Source organism: Thunnus albacares, chromosome 13 (assembly GCF_914725855.1).
Source record: "Thunnus albacares chromosome 13, fThuAlb1.1, whole genome shotgun sequence".
NCBI classification, from domain to species: Eukaryota; Metazoa; Chordata; class Actinopteri; order Scombriformes; family Scombridae; genus Thunnus; species Thunnus albacares.
The window spans coordinates 6,978,718-6,995,692 of NC_058118.1; the positions used below are offsets into that span (position 1 = coordinate 6,978,718).

The 16,975-nt window shown below is 39.6% G+C and overlaps 2 protein-coding genes across 3 annotated transcripts in view; one reads left to right on the plus strand and one right to left on the minus strand.

Moving 5' to 3' along the window:
* The window catches only part of LOC122995765 (histone-lysine N-methyltransferase 2B-like), a 398,376-nt gene that overhangs the window by 92,471 nt on the left and 288,930 nt on the right, over positions 1 to 16,975 (minus strand). The gene's annotated exons all lie outside the window — the stretch shown is intronic.
* LOC122995448 (flotillin-2a) overlaps positions 1 to 16,975 on the plus strand; it is a 20,719-nt gene continuing 3,744 nt past the window's right edge. The window contains exons 1-10 of one of the 2 annotated variants that reach the window (XM_044370702.1): positions 1 to 221; positions 3,686 to 3,767; positions 7,867 to 7,957; positions 12,668 to 12,791; positions 13,471 to 13,589; positions 13,716 to 13,829; positions 13,959 to 14,078; positions 14,172 to 14,386; positions 14,995 to 15,178; positions 15,832 to 15,981. In XM_044370702.1, the coding sequence (XP_044226637.1) occupies positions 173 to 221; positions 3,686 to 3,767; positions 7,867 to 7,957; positions 12,668 to 12,791; positions 13,471 to 13,589; positions 13,716 to 13,829; positions 13,959 to 14,078; positions 14,172 to 14,386; positions 14,995 to 15,178; positions 15,832 to 15,981 (1,248 nt within the window). In that variant the 5' untranslated portion in view covers positions 1 to 172. Of the gene's footprint in view, positions 222 to 3,685; positions 3,768 to 7,866; positions 7,958 to 8,469; positions 8,561 to 12,667; positions 12,792 to 13,470; positions 13,590 to 13,715; positions 13,830 to 13,958; positions 14,079 to 14,171; positions 14,387 to 14,994; positions 15,179 to 15,831; positions 15,982 to 16,975 lie in introns of both variants that reach the window. The other variant, XM_044370701.1, reaches the window with a different exon arrangement.

The following is a 16,975-nucleotide window of genomic DNA, read 5'->3' on the forward strand; positions in this document are numbered from 1 at the left end:
CCATTTTGAAATGAAGACATCGATAGGGGCGTGGAACAGTCACACCGATGTAGTGCAGGCGATCAGTGACAGTCAGTAGTGAAGAAAAACGGGGGGAAAATCATTGTTTACAAGCAAAAATAGTTTTGTGGGCGTCGAGTAGTGTTGGATAGTCGATTCTTCTGTCGATAAAATGGGAAACTGCCACACTGTCGGACCAAACGAGGCCTTGGTGGTCTCAGGTAAGTTAACCGTTAACGTATGCGGACAATATGTACGATACGGCCGCTGCCAGAGTCCATGAAGTACCCACAGAGACAGACCCGAGAGAAAATGAAGCACTCTGCTAACCTTTATTCCAAGTATAACTAATTCTTTATATGTGAAACAGCACATACGTATTTACGTTAGCTATCATTTCTTTTTACAACAAACCATGTAGGCTTGTGTTTATGTACTTTAATGTTAGCCGTTAACAGGTCGCCCCCCCCCCCAAACTCGATACATTTAACTAAAAAATATACAATATGTCGATTTTTACTGAGATGAATCACAATATCCAACACGACGTTAATGCGGTTATCCCCCCCCCAAAAAAAAACCAACAAAAAAAACCCAGTTATGCTCTCACAATAAATATGACTGTTTTCTCTGTTTAACGTCAATATCCTCAAATATGTTTTATCGTTGCTGTAATGCGTGTTCAAGTATTATCCTTATTTTTTTTGTGGTTTTGGTTCCACATATGTTTTTATTTAGCTAAGTGTATTGTTTGTTCATGAAGCTGCTTTCACAGGTGCACTTCATTATTGTAAAACAGCCATTATAGAGCTAAATGTAAGAATTGAGATGTAGGGAAGGTAAGATATATATATGTTTATAATGGGTATATATTTTATATTTATATTATGTATTTTATGTCTCCTTTCCTTGAACAGTGGTGGTGGGACATGGCGGCTGTCTGCTGCAGAAGGAATACAGTTAAATTAAATTAGAGTCAGGCGCAACGCTGATACACTCTTCCTGGTTGCAGTGAGGTTTGCGGTGCATTACATAGTCAGTGTGTGTCTCTCTCAGCCGGTGCTTCTTATACCCTTGAAACAGAAGACCCAAGGCGTTTCATCTTCACGAAGGGACTCACCTATAAAAACTCAGAGGCTAGGGCCCACTTTTGTGTCAGAGAGATGGCCGTTAAATTTTCATGTATTCAAAATTCTCTGATCTTGCAGCCTTCAGATAGTCAAATGTCTGATCACAACACTCAATCTGTGAATTGTGTCAATAATGTCTGTGGTAAATCAAAACTGTCTGTCATGTTGCTGCGTTGTCACGTAATCTCAGATGGACCTCTGGTGACCTCCAGGCCCCACTTTTTTAGGAATCAAAGACCGTTACCTTTGTTTTAAAAGCTTGCCTAAATTTATAAATGTGTGCAGTGCATGCAGAGAAGATTTCCAGCACTATTTTGTAACCGAATCTGATTGGGCGGTTTCCCGTCTAACCAGCTCTTGATGAACAAAAAAAGAGAAACAGCTTTGGGATTTTCCATTGTGAACAAACTTTGAGGTGTGTGTCAGTCACCACATAGAGGAACGTAGATGGTGCAGAGGTGAGTGGGCGGGAACTACACATCTCGATTCCAAGATTGATTAATTCCACCATGTTTGAAGAAAGTACTCTCTGTACAGCATTTTTAATGAGGTTGGATGCCAAAGTGGAATGACCCTTTTTCTGGCCTATTGTGAAATATTGCAACGATATCTGCATGTTGTGAGAAAAGGCTTGCGTTACTGTTCAAGAACCAAATCCTTCATCAGGAAAACTTAAGTTGATGACAGGATTTTTTTAGCTTGTGTAAATTCTCATTCATTCCCATGGAGCACCTCCCCCCCCTCCGCTTTGGAGTGAACGCAGTCAGGAATCTCAGTTATGCCTGGGGAAGACTAGAGCGACTGGGGCTAAAATGGTGTGCGGTTCCAAGCATTTCTATAGGTCTTCAGCCTGTTACCACTTAAGTTTGCAATGGCATTTGGCAGGAGTCAGCTGGATTTTAATAGTAAAAGTCTGTCCCGCCCACATTCTTTCATTAAAACAACACTTCCAATCCACAGGATTTAGATCATCGTCATAACAGAAAATGTCGGAAAAAACCTTTCATGGTGTACATTCTGCTGGTGGAAATTAATAGAAAGTGACAATTGGTTGATTTAGGAAAAAGTAAATATTTAAATGTTGATTTTTTTTTCAGATATTGCATAGTTTGGGGCAAGAGTGAGGTAAATCTGGAAACTCAAAAGTCAGCATGACAGATTAGCTCAAAAGGTCATCATCATAAACTTGAGTTGAGAGTATTTTCCAAGTACTACACATCCTTTGTCGTCTTTGCACAATACAATGCTACTGCTTCCTCTGGGATTTTGTTCAGTCACATCAGGGAAGTGCATTATTTGTTTAATGTGAGGAATGAGGAACATAACAGGCTACTGTGTCAGGATGTGAGATATCTACATTAGACTTGAAATATCACAATATAACCCTTAAAAAAAGAGTGTTTTCAATAATAAGCGTGTGGATGGAAAAGTTAAAAATCATCTAAATGAGTGTGTGTGTGTGTGTGTGTGAGACGTTGGTTAATATGTCCTGCTGCAATGCTTGGTTACTTAGAGAGTGTCCATAAAGATAGTCCAGCTCCTCCCCGTCCTCTGTCTGCCGGTTAACGTGTGACAGCTGGGAATGTCACACTAAACACTCCTGATTAAACTATCAAACAGAAGGCAGTGAGTGGGACTGGTATCTGTTGCGTAACCTAACTTTCATCATATCTCACATTGGTTTTAAAACTATTGTTACTACAATTGCTACAGCGCTGTGTTGAAAAGTTAACAGCATATGTAGTTTAGAAATCAGATGTTTCTGTTCAATGTCCCTACAAGAATAGAGAGTAAAGAGTGCGTATCGTGTAGAAAGAAGAGTTTGTTTCAGGTGTTATTTTTGCTTAAGTTTATTTATGTTTATAGTTTATTAATGTGTTTGAGTTAGATTGGTGGTTTGCATGGAATCACATGAAACACCACAGTCAGATAAAGCATGACTGATTAAAGTCAATAGGAGCATTGATATCAGAGTGAGTGAAAGCATTTACATTGATAACACACAGGCAGCTTGATTCGACAAATAAAAAATGTGCTGCAGTGGTGATACGCTACGGTGGCAGAGCTAACGTCAAATCAAGGGTTTAAAAGTGATACCGGAAAGCAGAGAGACACTACTTTCTCCAAGATGAACAAACATTGTGGGGACTGTGGTCGTAAGATGGAGTGGCGCATGTTTTTATGACTTTCTGAAAAGCACATGATCACCGCCCTTAGAAACCACTTGTAGAGTATGAAAACCAGGTCACTGTCTTCTTAGTACTCCTGCACTAGTTTGGGTTCAAAACAGAATCTACTATATATATATATAAATAAACTTTCTTATTAAGTGTATTGCTTCTGATTGAACAAACCTGCCCATAGTGTCAGAAAAAATAAAACATGTAAGTGTGAAAGCTTCTCACATTTGGGGTGATATTGTTTATTGTGACTGTTAATGAAATACTTTGTAAATCCAGCTCATGCTTTGATTTAACTGTGATGGCAGTATGTGTAGTGTATTATCTGTACGACTGTATCCATGTGACGTCCATGTCATCTGTGTTGTTGTCAAGGTGGCTGCTGTGGCTCAGATCAGAAGACATATGTTGTCGGAGGCTGGGCTTGGGCCTGGTGGCTCATCTCTGACATCCAGAGGTAAGACATGTCTGCTCTGGCTCCAAGGCTGCATACTACTCACAAACCAGAGTAACAGCTTACATGTCCTGTAGGGCCATTCAGTGTCAGGTGGCACAGAGCTGACAAACTCAGTAAGGAAGCTTTTAAGAACAGGGTATCTGCAGGTACACGCAACGGGCTGCTCACAGATCTGAAAAAATGTTCTTTATGAACTTATTAGAGTCCTACTTTGCAACTGATTTATTTAACCCTTGAGGGTTGGGGGGTGCAAGGGTATTTTTGTCCATCAATTTGGTCCATGGGGAGAATCTGAACTCGTGGTTAGATGGTCATTAAATTTGGTATAGATATCTAACACCCCCAGAGGATGAGTTCCAGTGTTTGGAGATCTCTTGACATTTCTTCTAATGCCACCATCAAGCCAGAAGTTTCACTTGTGGAACAAGATATATAAAAATCTATTCACCAATTTGTCATTTGAGTACATTTATGACCCTCAAAGGATGATGTTATTCCATTTCAGACACTCCATGAGCTTTTCTCAAGCATCAGCCTCAGACCATGTGTCAACGTTGCACACGCAAAATGTTGTATCTCATATTTATAAAGCAGATATAATTAAAGGATAAGTCTGGTGATATGTTTTCTATTTGTCAACAAATCCAGTAAAAAGAATAAACCAACAATGAATTGATCCTATTAACAAATTTCGTCTGAAGTCTGATGTACATGTAGCTTATTCCTCTGTGCCATAGGCCTCCGTTGTCGTCCAAAAACCTATAAACATTTCAATAAGTTGCACCGGTTGATATGTTCCTTCTGATATGAACATGGACACTGTTTATTTTGAGTCTATCACATATACAATGTCATGATGCTTAAACACTCAGGAGGGGCACCGAGTGTGTAGTAATCCACAGATGAAAATAGCTCAACACAGATGCACTGTTTAATTTTGTCTGATTGACGTTTGCTAAAAACTACATTGCCCATTGCCCCACTACTGAGCCTATAAAAAATTGAATTACATATTACAAGATCTGTGGATAGGAACAAATGGGCCTGGGGCAGAGTGCCACAGACAGGATAAAGAAGTCAGGAAGTACTGAGAAACGGACCAATGTGTTCTTGAGTTTGATCTTTTCTTGGGATTTGTTGACAATAAGAAAAATAATAAATAATTTTAGAAGAACTTTATAACTTTTTGTTATACATATTCACATGAAGCACAATCTCAACTAATGTTTTATAAGATTATATGAATTGGCAAAATTAAAGGTGCATTGTGTGGGATTTAGTGGCGTTTAGCGGTGAGGTTGCAGATTGTAACCAACTGAATACCCTTCCCTCTCCCCTTCCAAGCATGTAGGAGAATCTAAAAAAAAACAAAAACCCAAAGGCCCTCTCTAAAGCCAGTGTTTGGCTTGTCCATTCTGGGCTACTGTAGAAACATGGCGGCCTCCGTGGAAGAGGACCCACTCACTCTGTAGATATAAAGGGCTCATTCTAAGGTAACAAAAACACAATGATTGTTATTATCATGTTATTTCACAGTAATTAAGTCATACTATAGATATTTTAATATTATATTCCATTTCTGCCAAGTCCACTCCACTAGATGCCACTAAATTCTGCACACTGGGTCTTTAAGAGACAATGACATGTGCTGGAAATGTGGTAAAGACATGGGGAATCTTGTGCATCTAAAAGCAAAAAAATAATTGGAAGGAGATTGTATCTTTTTTGAATAAAATGTTAGGAATATATTTGAGCAAAAGTCCTGCAGTGTGTCTGTTTGGATTATTGTAACACATTTTCAGAAGAGATTGTGGTTTCGAGGTTACCAGTTGTAGAATAATTAATGTCGTTGAAAAATATCCATCTGAGTAGACTGATAATGTAGAAGAATGATTTCTATACCTTGGTGGACAATATGGACTGTTTATTGGACAGAATGGCTTACTATTGTATCTATACGAGTATACGAGGTTTCTAGGGCCTTTTTCTGTCCCTCATGTTAGGAGATCTGCTTTGTATTTGTTAGTGTGTAATAGTAAAAATAGTAAATAATATATAATATAATAGTATGTATGTATATATCTATAATATGTAGACCACAGGTGGTTACATGTCTCTGTCAAAAATATCAATAATAATAATTGAAAAGAAATAATGCCCGACTTACCCTTCAATTAGAATTGCCCTTTTTTCAGCTTTCATATACAGATAGCCTTAAAAATGTCAAATGTTTGAACTTGGGCTTGTGAAACTGCAGATACCCTGACAAAGTTATTTTTCAATAAGACAAGAAGAAATGTTGAAATGTTTCCGACCCTTATTCACTTCAGTGAAGGATAAACAAGTTATTTATGGTGAATTGAGGCAAACAGCATCAATATTAAAAACTAATGTTTACCAGATGTGTAAACATAGCTGCTCACCACTGTCCGCTGCTTTTAAATGAAACCCGATATACAGCTTCTGTGATAACACTGGAAAGATAAACAAATGGCACAAAATGGCAAGGTCAGGTTAACTAATGTTTTACAAAACTATACAAAACAACAACCCTTGACCTTGTGGTGTCGACCTCTCCCATCCTAACCATTATATTATTCATTCATTGAATATTTATTCATTTGATAATAAATTGAATTTGTGTTTCTCTATGATTGTCTCTCTGCCAGAGCTTGAAACCAGAAAGTAAAATAGCCTGTTTTTAATCAAGTCTAGCCTTCATCAAGAGACAAAACCTGCAGCTGAAACACTGACAGACACTTTGTGGACCTGCAAACTCTAAAGCTTGTAGCCATATAATATGTCCCTGTAAAACCTCAAAGTTGTGGGTCTTGGTTCAAAGTCGTTAATTTAATGTCAGTAAAGCAGCTTCAGCATTTGTTTCATTGAAATTGTTGGGGGAAAAAATTTTGTTCTATTACAAAACCACCTGTAAAAGATAGTGAGTAGTTATTCCATGAAAACAAACTAACCTGTGATAATACTCCTTTGCCTCTGGAGCTCCTGGTTATAATGAATATGTTATTCAGTGTTTTTCTGCCTCTTGGTTTCTACTTTGCTAACCTGCTTTGCTTCGTGCGGTGTCGATCTCACCCTGTCTCAGCCCCGCCGTGTCTCCTTCAGTTAACCCATTTCCCATTAAGTGCTGCTCTTCATTGTTAGTTGCTAGGAAATCTAACGGCCGACCTCGACAACAAAACGATGTAAATCACACGTCTTTCCCACCCTATCCCTGTTAAGAGACAGGCTGTCCCAAGAATCCCCTCTCATTTACTTTAATTCTGCAGTTTGATCAACATTTCAGATGTTTTATTAGATAATGAGAATAGGTGAGATGCTCCTTCTTTTTCCAGAGTAGTGACCACTTCAGCTAAAAGCCCTGTGCTCACAAGCCAGTCGCTAGACAGTGTCATAAAAACAAGGGAGGGGGGTGCAGCGTGGCTTCCCGCTTGTGATGCAGCAATCACGTTAATGTCCAGGCCTATGAGTCATTGATCCAATTCTTCTGGATAGAAGGAGGAGGTGGAGCCCCGAACCAGAGAGTCTCCTCCTCCAAGCATTGCTGCAATCAGCCTCCCATGTCTTCCACTCTGAAGCTGACTGCGACAACAGTGAAGCCAAGTCAGTGTTTATTGTAAAAGAACAGTTCTGGCTGTTTTATCAGCTCTGAAACATAAACAGTCATGCCTAAGTGGTATTGAAGTGGCAGATAATGATTGTTTGTAGAAGACATTTTTGTGTAATCTCCATGCAAATGTCGTCACATGGATCAAGAATCCTGTCAACACTGACTTGACGTTTCATGTATGGATCTTGCTCTTTGTCCCAGTTTATTTAAACATTTATTAACAGACATAGACAAAGGAAGCTGTGCTGTAGCTGTGACCATTCTGGTTTTGTAAGAGGTGTCACCAGCAGCAGATCATACATGAAACAGCCTTCAGGGCTAAAACCAGCAAAACAGGAGGTCAGGTTGTGTCTTTTACCCCGTCCCTCATTCCTTTTCTCTCTTGACCTTGGTTACTGACATTCCTAACAGCTGTTGTCCAACTTACTGTTTTGCCTCTTGCTATTCCCGTCTGCCTGCCTGCCTACGTAGAATGTCTCTGGAGGTTATGACCATCCTCTGTCGCTGTGAGAATATCGAAACCTCGGAGGGTGTTCCCTTGGATGTGACAGGGGTGGCTCAGGTAATTCATTTCAAAAGACCAAAAAAAAGAAAGTGGCTGGTGCTCGAGACCAAAGGAAGACACAGGAAAATGGTTCAACTAACAAGCTAACGTTGTGTGTTTGTTTCTCTCATCTTCATGGGTTTTTTTTTCTGCAGTCGAAGAGAGACGCTCAGCTGTCACTAATTTGAGCTTTGCCATAATGCTAAACTCTGAGTCACCTTTGGCAATGGGGTAACTAAATGAATGCTACAGAAATGGCTAAAAAAAAAGGATTTTAGGAATCCAATCCAAAAAACAAATTGAATCATTGAAAAAAGCTGCATTTCGAAATAATTAAAACAAATCTAAATCTAAAGCCGTTTTAGTTCTGGATAGCATCTCATTTTACTCCGTTGTTAGTGATCTGGAGTCCTTGGGTGAATGGTTTCACTGTGTGCTGTTTCTTTTCCTTGTGTTCTGGCCCTTCCCTTCATTTGCTTTCCCTCCGAACATGTCAATTTTTATTTTTTATTTTTCCACATTCTTCACAGGATAACGCTTGAGATTATGACCCTGCAGCCCAAGTGTGAGGATGTAGAGACAGCGGAGGGTGTAGCTATTACTGTCACTGGGGTGGCTCAGGTAAATCACCACACTTTTTTGGGAATGCCAGTTCAGACTCCACTAACCCCCACATCCTTCCCCAACCTTCTTTTCTCTGGCGTCACCCCATAATCACAGCAAAAGGGGTTATTTCATATAGAGGACTCAAGTTAAGATGCACACTTGTATTTTTTTTTATTTTTGACACAAGACAGATGCACATACAGATGTTGGGTCAAACTGTTGTCTGCATGATTTATGCTCACATGTGGGCAGGGAACACCTAGTTTAATGTATCTGACCAAGGCCGCAGTCAGACTGTCAGTAGCACTGTGTCAAAAAAAAACGCAGCCTCCTTATTCATTTCAGTGACACCACTGAACTGGCCAGCGCAGTGAGCGTTGAGCACGGCAAGGTGGAATGAACCGGCCAATCAAATACAAGCAAGTGCACATTTCAAGTATCTGGTAGCATGGACCTTGTAGCACTGTGCTAATTCTTCTGATTATGATATGCAAGTGTGGAGACGGAGGAGAAAAGTATTACTTCCGTGGTAACTTTCCAGTTACTTGGTAAAATTCTGCTTCTAAGGACCATAAACTGTTGTGCAGTTTCTTTATGAAACTTTGTGCGGTAAACCTTCAAAATGAACTTCCTGTGTATTCACACTGATTCACAGCTTCACCGCAACAATAAAGCCCCTTGTGTTTTGTTGGAGCAGTGCCATTTTCCGTCTGAAATTGGTCTTAGTGTGACAATATAAGGGGTCTGTGTAGAGCCTGATGTGCATTTTAGTGTCGCTCTGTGTTTTTTTTTTTTTTTTTTAGTGTGTCTGCTATTTGGTTGTTTGATCCTGTTCAGTTTCAAAACTTTTTAAGCTTTTTTTTAGGTTGACAACTGTTAAGGAGAAAATCCACCTTAAAATAAAATTCATTATATCTCTTCCACAAGCCCTCTGGGTAACTAACAGTAGTTAACAGTTCACAGTATAAAGACAGGGTCACTAAATGTAGAATAATTATATTCTTTATTAATGGCACTTTTCAGTCCTATAAAGTTCTTCATAATTCTTCAGTATACAATCAAAGGCAACAGTTGAAGATAATTACATGCAAACTAAAATATAATATAAAAAAACTATTTAGCATTGCACTCCCATAACAAGGACTCAAATCACAGTTTTTAAAAAAATGAATCCAGCAGAGCCATATTGTCTTTTTTATTCCACGCATTCTTCTTCCTTTTCAAAACCTGGTGCCTACATTACCCACAATGCAACTGCAGAGAGTTCAGTTGGAAATTCAGGTGTGTTTGGCCTGCTTGTGTTTTTTGACAACAGGTCACAGCAGTGGTAGATATCTTGTCTTGTGGAAACTCGCTCTCGTAAATAAGTATCAACTAAGTTTTTAACAAGTGTAACACAAAGTGAAATCTTTTTTTTTTTTTTTTTTTTTTTTTTACGGTGGATTTTCACTTTAGGAACAGTTGCCTAACGTACCAGTAGTTGCTGTATTTCAGTTTTCAAATGATGTTCCACTATTATTCATTTATCTTTTTTTTTTTTTTTTTTTAGTCTGCATGCATTTTTCGTGTTTGAAAGAAGATGCCTCATCATCTTTTGGCCACAGTCAAGCCAATGATCCTCTGTGATTATTCACATGCATGCTGACAATGAGCCCACTGTTTGGAGCTGAACAACCCCTCACTCTCACACAGTTCACTTCACACAGAGGCTTACCATGCCACCACTTGATTGGTCTAACCTAAGCCAAAGCCATTGTGGAACGTGTGTCCCATGGCAACAGTAGTGGTGTGTCCTTCTTTTATAGAGACCTATGTATAGACTCAGAGGGAGGGAGGGAGTTTATTTAAAGGAAACCAGAGCAGAATGCTAATCCACAACATTGTTCTGTATTTACTACACACTTGTTGGTAGTTGGGACCTTTTTTAAAAAAGATAAATATCTTTTTGCCTTTGAGGAATAGCATGAGTTGTGAGAAAATAGTTTTCAGGAACAGTTTGAATGTCATTGTTTTTCTCTTACATTTCCTGCGCCTGTGTTTTCCAGTTCTGTATCAACGAAAGAGCTGTTGGCAGGAGGAAGGGTGGTGTCAGGAGGGGGATGGGGGGTTTAGGTTGGAGGTCAGGAGTTATAGATAAGAGGTTACCATTGCACACAAGTCTTTATTCCAATCTGGGCCGCAGAACAGCTCCCCCTGCTGTCTGTTTGTGCTGGCCTGATGTGTGGTTGTCAAGATGGCTTGCAGCCTTTTTCATTTTCAGACATGTTTCCTTGGAATGACGTCCATCTTTCCTGACATTGTGTTGCCCTTATTCCTGGTATGATTGCATGTTGCAAAACAAAACCATGTGCAGACCTCTCGCCTAAGGACCCAGCTCACTCTCTCTTTTCTTACAGCTCCAGTGGAGTACAGCATTACCCCAAACCTTCTGTTACACCATTTTTGATTTCTTGACTGTATAAATGAGCTCTCTTACTGTCACTGACTGCCCTTGTTTGTATGTTATACACCTCAGGTCATGACATTTATTTTCCTTTTGTTTTATTGTAAACAATGTCACTGATTTAATTCCCTCAACTTTGAATAATACTGTTCATTGTTATTTGACATTATCACAGGAACATACGTAGTTTCTGATTTGTGATTTGCACTACATTACCATGAGTCCAGCTTAGATGTTGGATTTTCTTCCAAAGGATAATTACTCAAATGTAAGGCAAGGCAAGTTTATTTGTATATCACATTTCAACAACAAAGGAATTCAAAGTGCTTTACAAAGACCATAAAAGGCATTAAAACAGAATATAAAAGCAACACAAGTAAAAAGACATATAAAAACAAAGAAAAAATTGGAAATAAATAGAAGATAAAGAGGGAATAAGACAGATAAATCAAGAGAATAAAAGTTACAGTGCAGTGTAAAATATTAACCCTCAATTTGGTTTAATGAAAGGCATCAGCGAACAGAAAAGTCTTCAGCTGCGATTTAAAAGAAGTGAGAGTTGCAGCAGACCTACAGTTTTCTGGAAGTCTGTTCCAGATATGTGAAGCATAAAAACTGAACGCTGCTTCTCCATGTTTAGTTTTTAGTCTGGGGACAGAAAGCAGACCTGTCCCAGACCACCTGAGAGATCTAGATGGTTCATAATGCAGATCAGAAATGTAGAACTAAACAGGAATATATCCCTGCACATAAATACGTGCCTCAAGAAGCATCAGTGTAGCAGTTTTCATTTACATACTTTACCTGTCGTCATATATCCAAAAGGAATGAGTTAGAAGTCAGGTCTGCATCTGGTGATATCGATCACAGAAGGAAAGCTTCTAATATGGGATTACATACTACAGTTTGATGTGAAGGCCACAGAGTAGATTCAAGGATGCTGCTGTCTGCACTATTAATGTCCAGACTACAGTCATTATTTAGTCATTATTTATATGATAAGGACAAAAATGTGCCATCCAAAGATATTGCTAAAATGCTGCTCTATACATGCATAGCAAGGTGTATTGAAAGTCTAAAAAACAAGAAATAATTGGGGACATAACGTTGCACATGTAGTTTGAGAAACTTAGCAGGTTTTACATGAACTCATTTATCTCACCATACAGAATTTGCTCCATGTCAATATGTCAAGGTGACTATACAAGATTACAATTCCAGTGATCAGTCCTCCATCTCCAGCACCTGCTGTGCGGCCCCAGGCTGTTGCTTTAATACTGTGTTTATGTGCCTTTCTTCTGTGTAAATAAGAATTGAAGAAGTTCATCACAGTGTAGATTGTTGCCAAATCACAATCAATGATACAGAGGTCTGACGTGTTTGTACCCAACAAAATCTCTTCAAAAAACTTGATTAAATGTAGATGTAAATGTAGTGTTTTCTTTTGTACTTTCAGCAGTTTTCTATAAAATTAATTTTAAAAATTATGTCCAAGTGAACAGAAAATAACAATGTATGGTAACTGATCAGATAGAAAATTATTAGCTAATAGTTAGAGAGCTAGTACGTATCATGTTTTCATGTGTACCACACCTCTTTGTGCCTGTTTTTGTATTTGTGTTGTGCCTGTTTTTGTGGATGTGTGTTCAGCTGACAATCTTTGTCCACACTGGCACCAGGTGAAGGTGATGACAGAAAACGAGCTGCTGGGTTACGCCTGCGAACAGTTCCTAGGGAAGTCAGTCGTTGAGATCAAGAGTGTCATCCTGCAGACACTCGAGGGTCACCTGCGTGCCATCCTTGGTGGGTAGCTCCTCAAAGCTGCAATGTCATCACTTGTTTTGCTTTTTTTTTTTGTCCATGTTTTTGTAACAAATGTGGGCAGTCCACATTGTCTTGTTAAATATTCTAGGAAAGTTAAGATTGCTCCACCAGATGTTTTCTTTCTTTGAACTATTTTTAAAATTGTTGGCAACATCTTTGAGTCAAAACATGTAGCAAGTAAGCAACAAGTGAGAAACATGATCACAACATGATCATGATTCTTGGTTCTGAAAGTAGAAACATTTAGCAGCTATATACTCTTTTAGGTTATGGCTGTTTTACTCGTACAAGGTAACAAACTCACTAAAAGCTTGGCCTGAGTCACTGTGGGGAGCAGTTTCACCAGAATGGTGGTTGTGGAGTAAAATGTGCCAACAGCCAAGAGGCAGGTTTAGTTACTGGATCAATGCCCAAATTTAAATTCCATCCTGATAAAATATAGTTGATCTGAACACATTGTGCTCAACAGGTGTGTAATATTACAGAGTGACACTGAAGACATGAGTTATATTGAAAGAAAAAACGCTTCTGTGTAATCAAATACAATGCCGATGCTAACATAAATGTAAAGTAGCCTTCTGCTGCGTCAGAGGAGGGGGTTTAAGAATTTGAATCGGGGAAAAAAGGCACTAACCACTGTTTTGTTTCTATATTACAGGCACCCTAACTGTTGAGCAGATTTACCAAGACAGAGACAAATTTGCCATCCTGGTGCGAGAGGTGGCAGCACCTGATGTCGGCCGCATGGGCATCGAGATTCTCAGCTTCACCATCAAGGTGTGAGACATCATGTTTTCTTCACTCTGCATTTATCTTTTGAATATCTGAGTGAATGTCTTTCCTCTTGCTAATTTGAATTTGAGTAATTTAATGACTGACCGTACTGCACTTCCTTTCTGACAGGATGTATATGATAAAGTGGAGTACCTGAGCTCACTGGGGAAAACGCAGACAGCTGCAGTACAGAGGGATGCAGACATCGGAGTGGCAGAGGCAGAGAGAGACGCTGGCATCAGGGTAAGAGGAGCTTTAAGAGCAAATTAAAACTACAAACAAGAGCAATTAGAAAACGTCCGTTCTGTGATTGCTATTAGCTAATAGCTAGCTAGTGCTAATTCATCTAATCTTGCACACTGTCTTTTACAGGAAGCCGAGTGTAAGAAAGAAATGATGGACATTAAGTTCCTAGCTGACACAAAAATGGCCGACTCCAAACGAGAGCTGGAAATGCAGAAAGCCTCCTTCAATCAGGAAGTGAACACAAAGGTATGGAGTTGAATAGACTGGATTGAATATATTTCTAACAATCAAACACGAGAGTATAAACAACAAGTATTAAGAAACTTCCTACCTCTCCAGAAAGCAGAGGCTCAGCTGGCGTACGAGCTGCAGGCTGCCAAAGAGCAGCAGAAGATCCGTCTGGAGGAGATCGAAATCGAGGTCGTGCAGAGGAAGAAGCAGATCACAATTGAGGAGAAGGAAATCGACCGCACAGACAAGGAGCTCATCGCCACCGTGAAGAGACCTGCAGAGGCCGAAGCTTACAAGATGCAGCAGCTGGCTGAGGGACAGAAGTGAGTCATCACACACAGATCGCCCCTCAGCGCACACTATTATCTCACTATTATTTAACTTCTCAAGTTTCCATGCTTGAGATAAAATGCTAATGATGGGGGATAATTTCACATATTTCCACTATGAATCAAGTGTCACGTTCCCGACAGCGATACAACAGTCTGCCTTATTTTAAGATGTTGCTACTTATCTCAACACAATTCCTGAAACAAGAGGAACTGACCATTACTTACGGGATATAATATATGACAGGCCATCATGCAAATGACTCCTATAAAACTACAGCACCATCAAAGTGGCAGCCAGTTTATCATTTACTTACCATCACTCAAATCTGTTCAGACCTTTTTAAGATCAGCATGGACACAAGAAAAGTGAAAAAACCTCAGTGTCAGATGTCCTTTGTTCAAATGTAGACACGAGGGCAGCCCCACCACCAAAATTTAAAACACGATTCAAACATGCTCTCACTTTTAAACTGATTAAAAAGCTTGTCTTTCAAAAGCTAGACGACAACACATTTTTAAAGTTCATGTTTTGTGATGGAGTGAAAGTGACACGACTGTCTGCAAATGTAAGTAAAGAGTCTTTCTCTAACCTCCGCCAGGATAAAGACGGTGCTGATGGCACAGGCAGAATCTGAGAAGATCCGCTCCATCGGTGAAGCAGAGGCCGCCTCCATCGAAGCAGTGGGAAAGGCAGAGGCTGAGAAGATGAGGTTGAAAGCTGAAGCCTACCAGCAGTATGGCGAAGCTGCCAAGACAGCTTTGGTCCTCGAAGCTCTGCCCAAGGTCTGTGGTATACACTTAAACACCACTGCTTTTCAAAGAATTCACCAACATTTAGGGAGTTTGGCTTATTGGTCTCATTATCCAATCAACACAAGTGGATTGGCACCAAAGTCATGTGTGTCATCTGGAAGCAGCTTTTTCCATGCGAGTGCTGACAGTTAAACGTGTATATTTGGTATTATTAAAACATGACACATTCTTTTAGTTTTCCGAAGTTGGTTTTGATTTTTATTGTCAAACATCAACAAATTAGTCGTCATCGTTACTCAAGTCAATTATGAATCAGCTGCATGAAAACAGCGTGCAGCTGTCTTTCCTGTCTGGTCTCATGTAAACAAGAAGTCCCATGAGAAGAGAAACGATCTGCTGTGGTCAACAAGAGTGTCTTTCCTTATGTTGCCTGGCAGGTTTACATGTACATCATTAAAAATGAACTAACTCTACTGCCGTACAGATATTACATGGACTCGTTTTCTCATCAATATTTTAGTCACATATTGTATTTATTAAAGAGACCAAAAGGGCCAAAAGTTTTTTTTTCTCTCTGAGGAAACAGAACAAATGGAGCAAATGGAATGTGTCTGTCATTTCCTGTCAGTCCTGGCATGTATGGATGGTATGAGATGCTCAGATGCTCTCTCGTATTTTATTAGATTGCCGGTAAGGTTGCCGCACCCCTGTCCAAGACCAATGAGATTGTCATCCTGAGTGGAGAAGGCAGCCGCGTGACTGGAGAAGTGAACCGTCTTTTAGCTGAACTCCCCGTGTCCGTCAACGCCCTCACTGGAGTGGATCTGACTAAGGTGAGAGTGGTTTATGATTGCTGAAAAATGTGGGTGTTTGACCGTCTTGTACAAAAATAAGATACGAAAAAGCCCAATAATTTGGTTGGTGATCCATATATTTGCTAGAGATTTGATTTCCAGTGGAAGTAAAACATTATTGCAACAACCAGAGGGCACATCATAGAGTAGAAACAGACGCCAACGCTCAACAGTTCTCCATCTTGCCAAGCTGCATCCTCCATGCTGTCGGTTTATCATTCACATCTTTAGGGACTTTCCAGCAAAATAGCACATGAATTCAGTGCAGTTTAGCAGCAGCTGTGGAAGTCAAACGAAGAACAACTGTGCAGTTTCCCCTCAGTTCTATGAAGCATTTTCACATCTTAAAGATCCTTTTTTGGGTTTTACACAAATTCCTCTCTGATAAGTCCACTGCACTAGTGGGTGGATATAGAGGAGCATTCAGTCGCTGAAGAGCCAAATATTTCCCTCAGCAGTTGGTGGAGACTAGATCAGAGCTAAAATGAGAGGAAATATTGTACTTGAATTCATCAGATGGACACAAACACGACAAATGAAAACCAGCATTGCTCTGTGTCTGCTGGATGCCTAGATAGGGAACTGTTTGCTAACATGTTAAACATATCAACTTTACAAAGTGATAATATGTCAGTGTTGCACCTTTTACCAAATTTAGTAGCCATTATATTTGGATAAGCTTCAAAAAGTTGTTCTTTTGTTATTAGATGTACCATTGAGGTTTCTGATGATTACACTGTAAATGTCAAACGCTTTGTACATAGTGACTCATTAATTCAGCAGAATATGATGGCATTTTGTCTGCAGGTGACATTACAGCAACATGAAGTCAGAATAACAAGCCATTGTGGATTTAGATATTCTACCAAAAATCATGGCTGCCATCAGTCATCAGCTCCGTGGTAACCATATTTGGTCATCAGGGGGTGCTGAAGTTACACACTGTCAGCAGCATTTTCTTCAGACGGCCCTT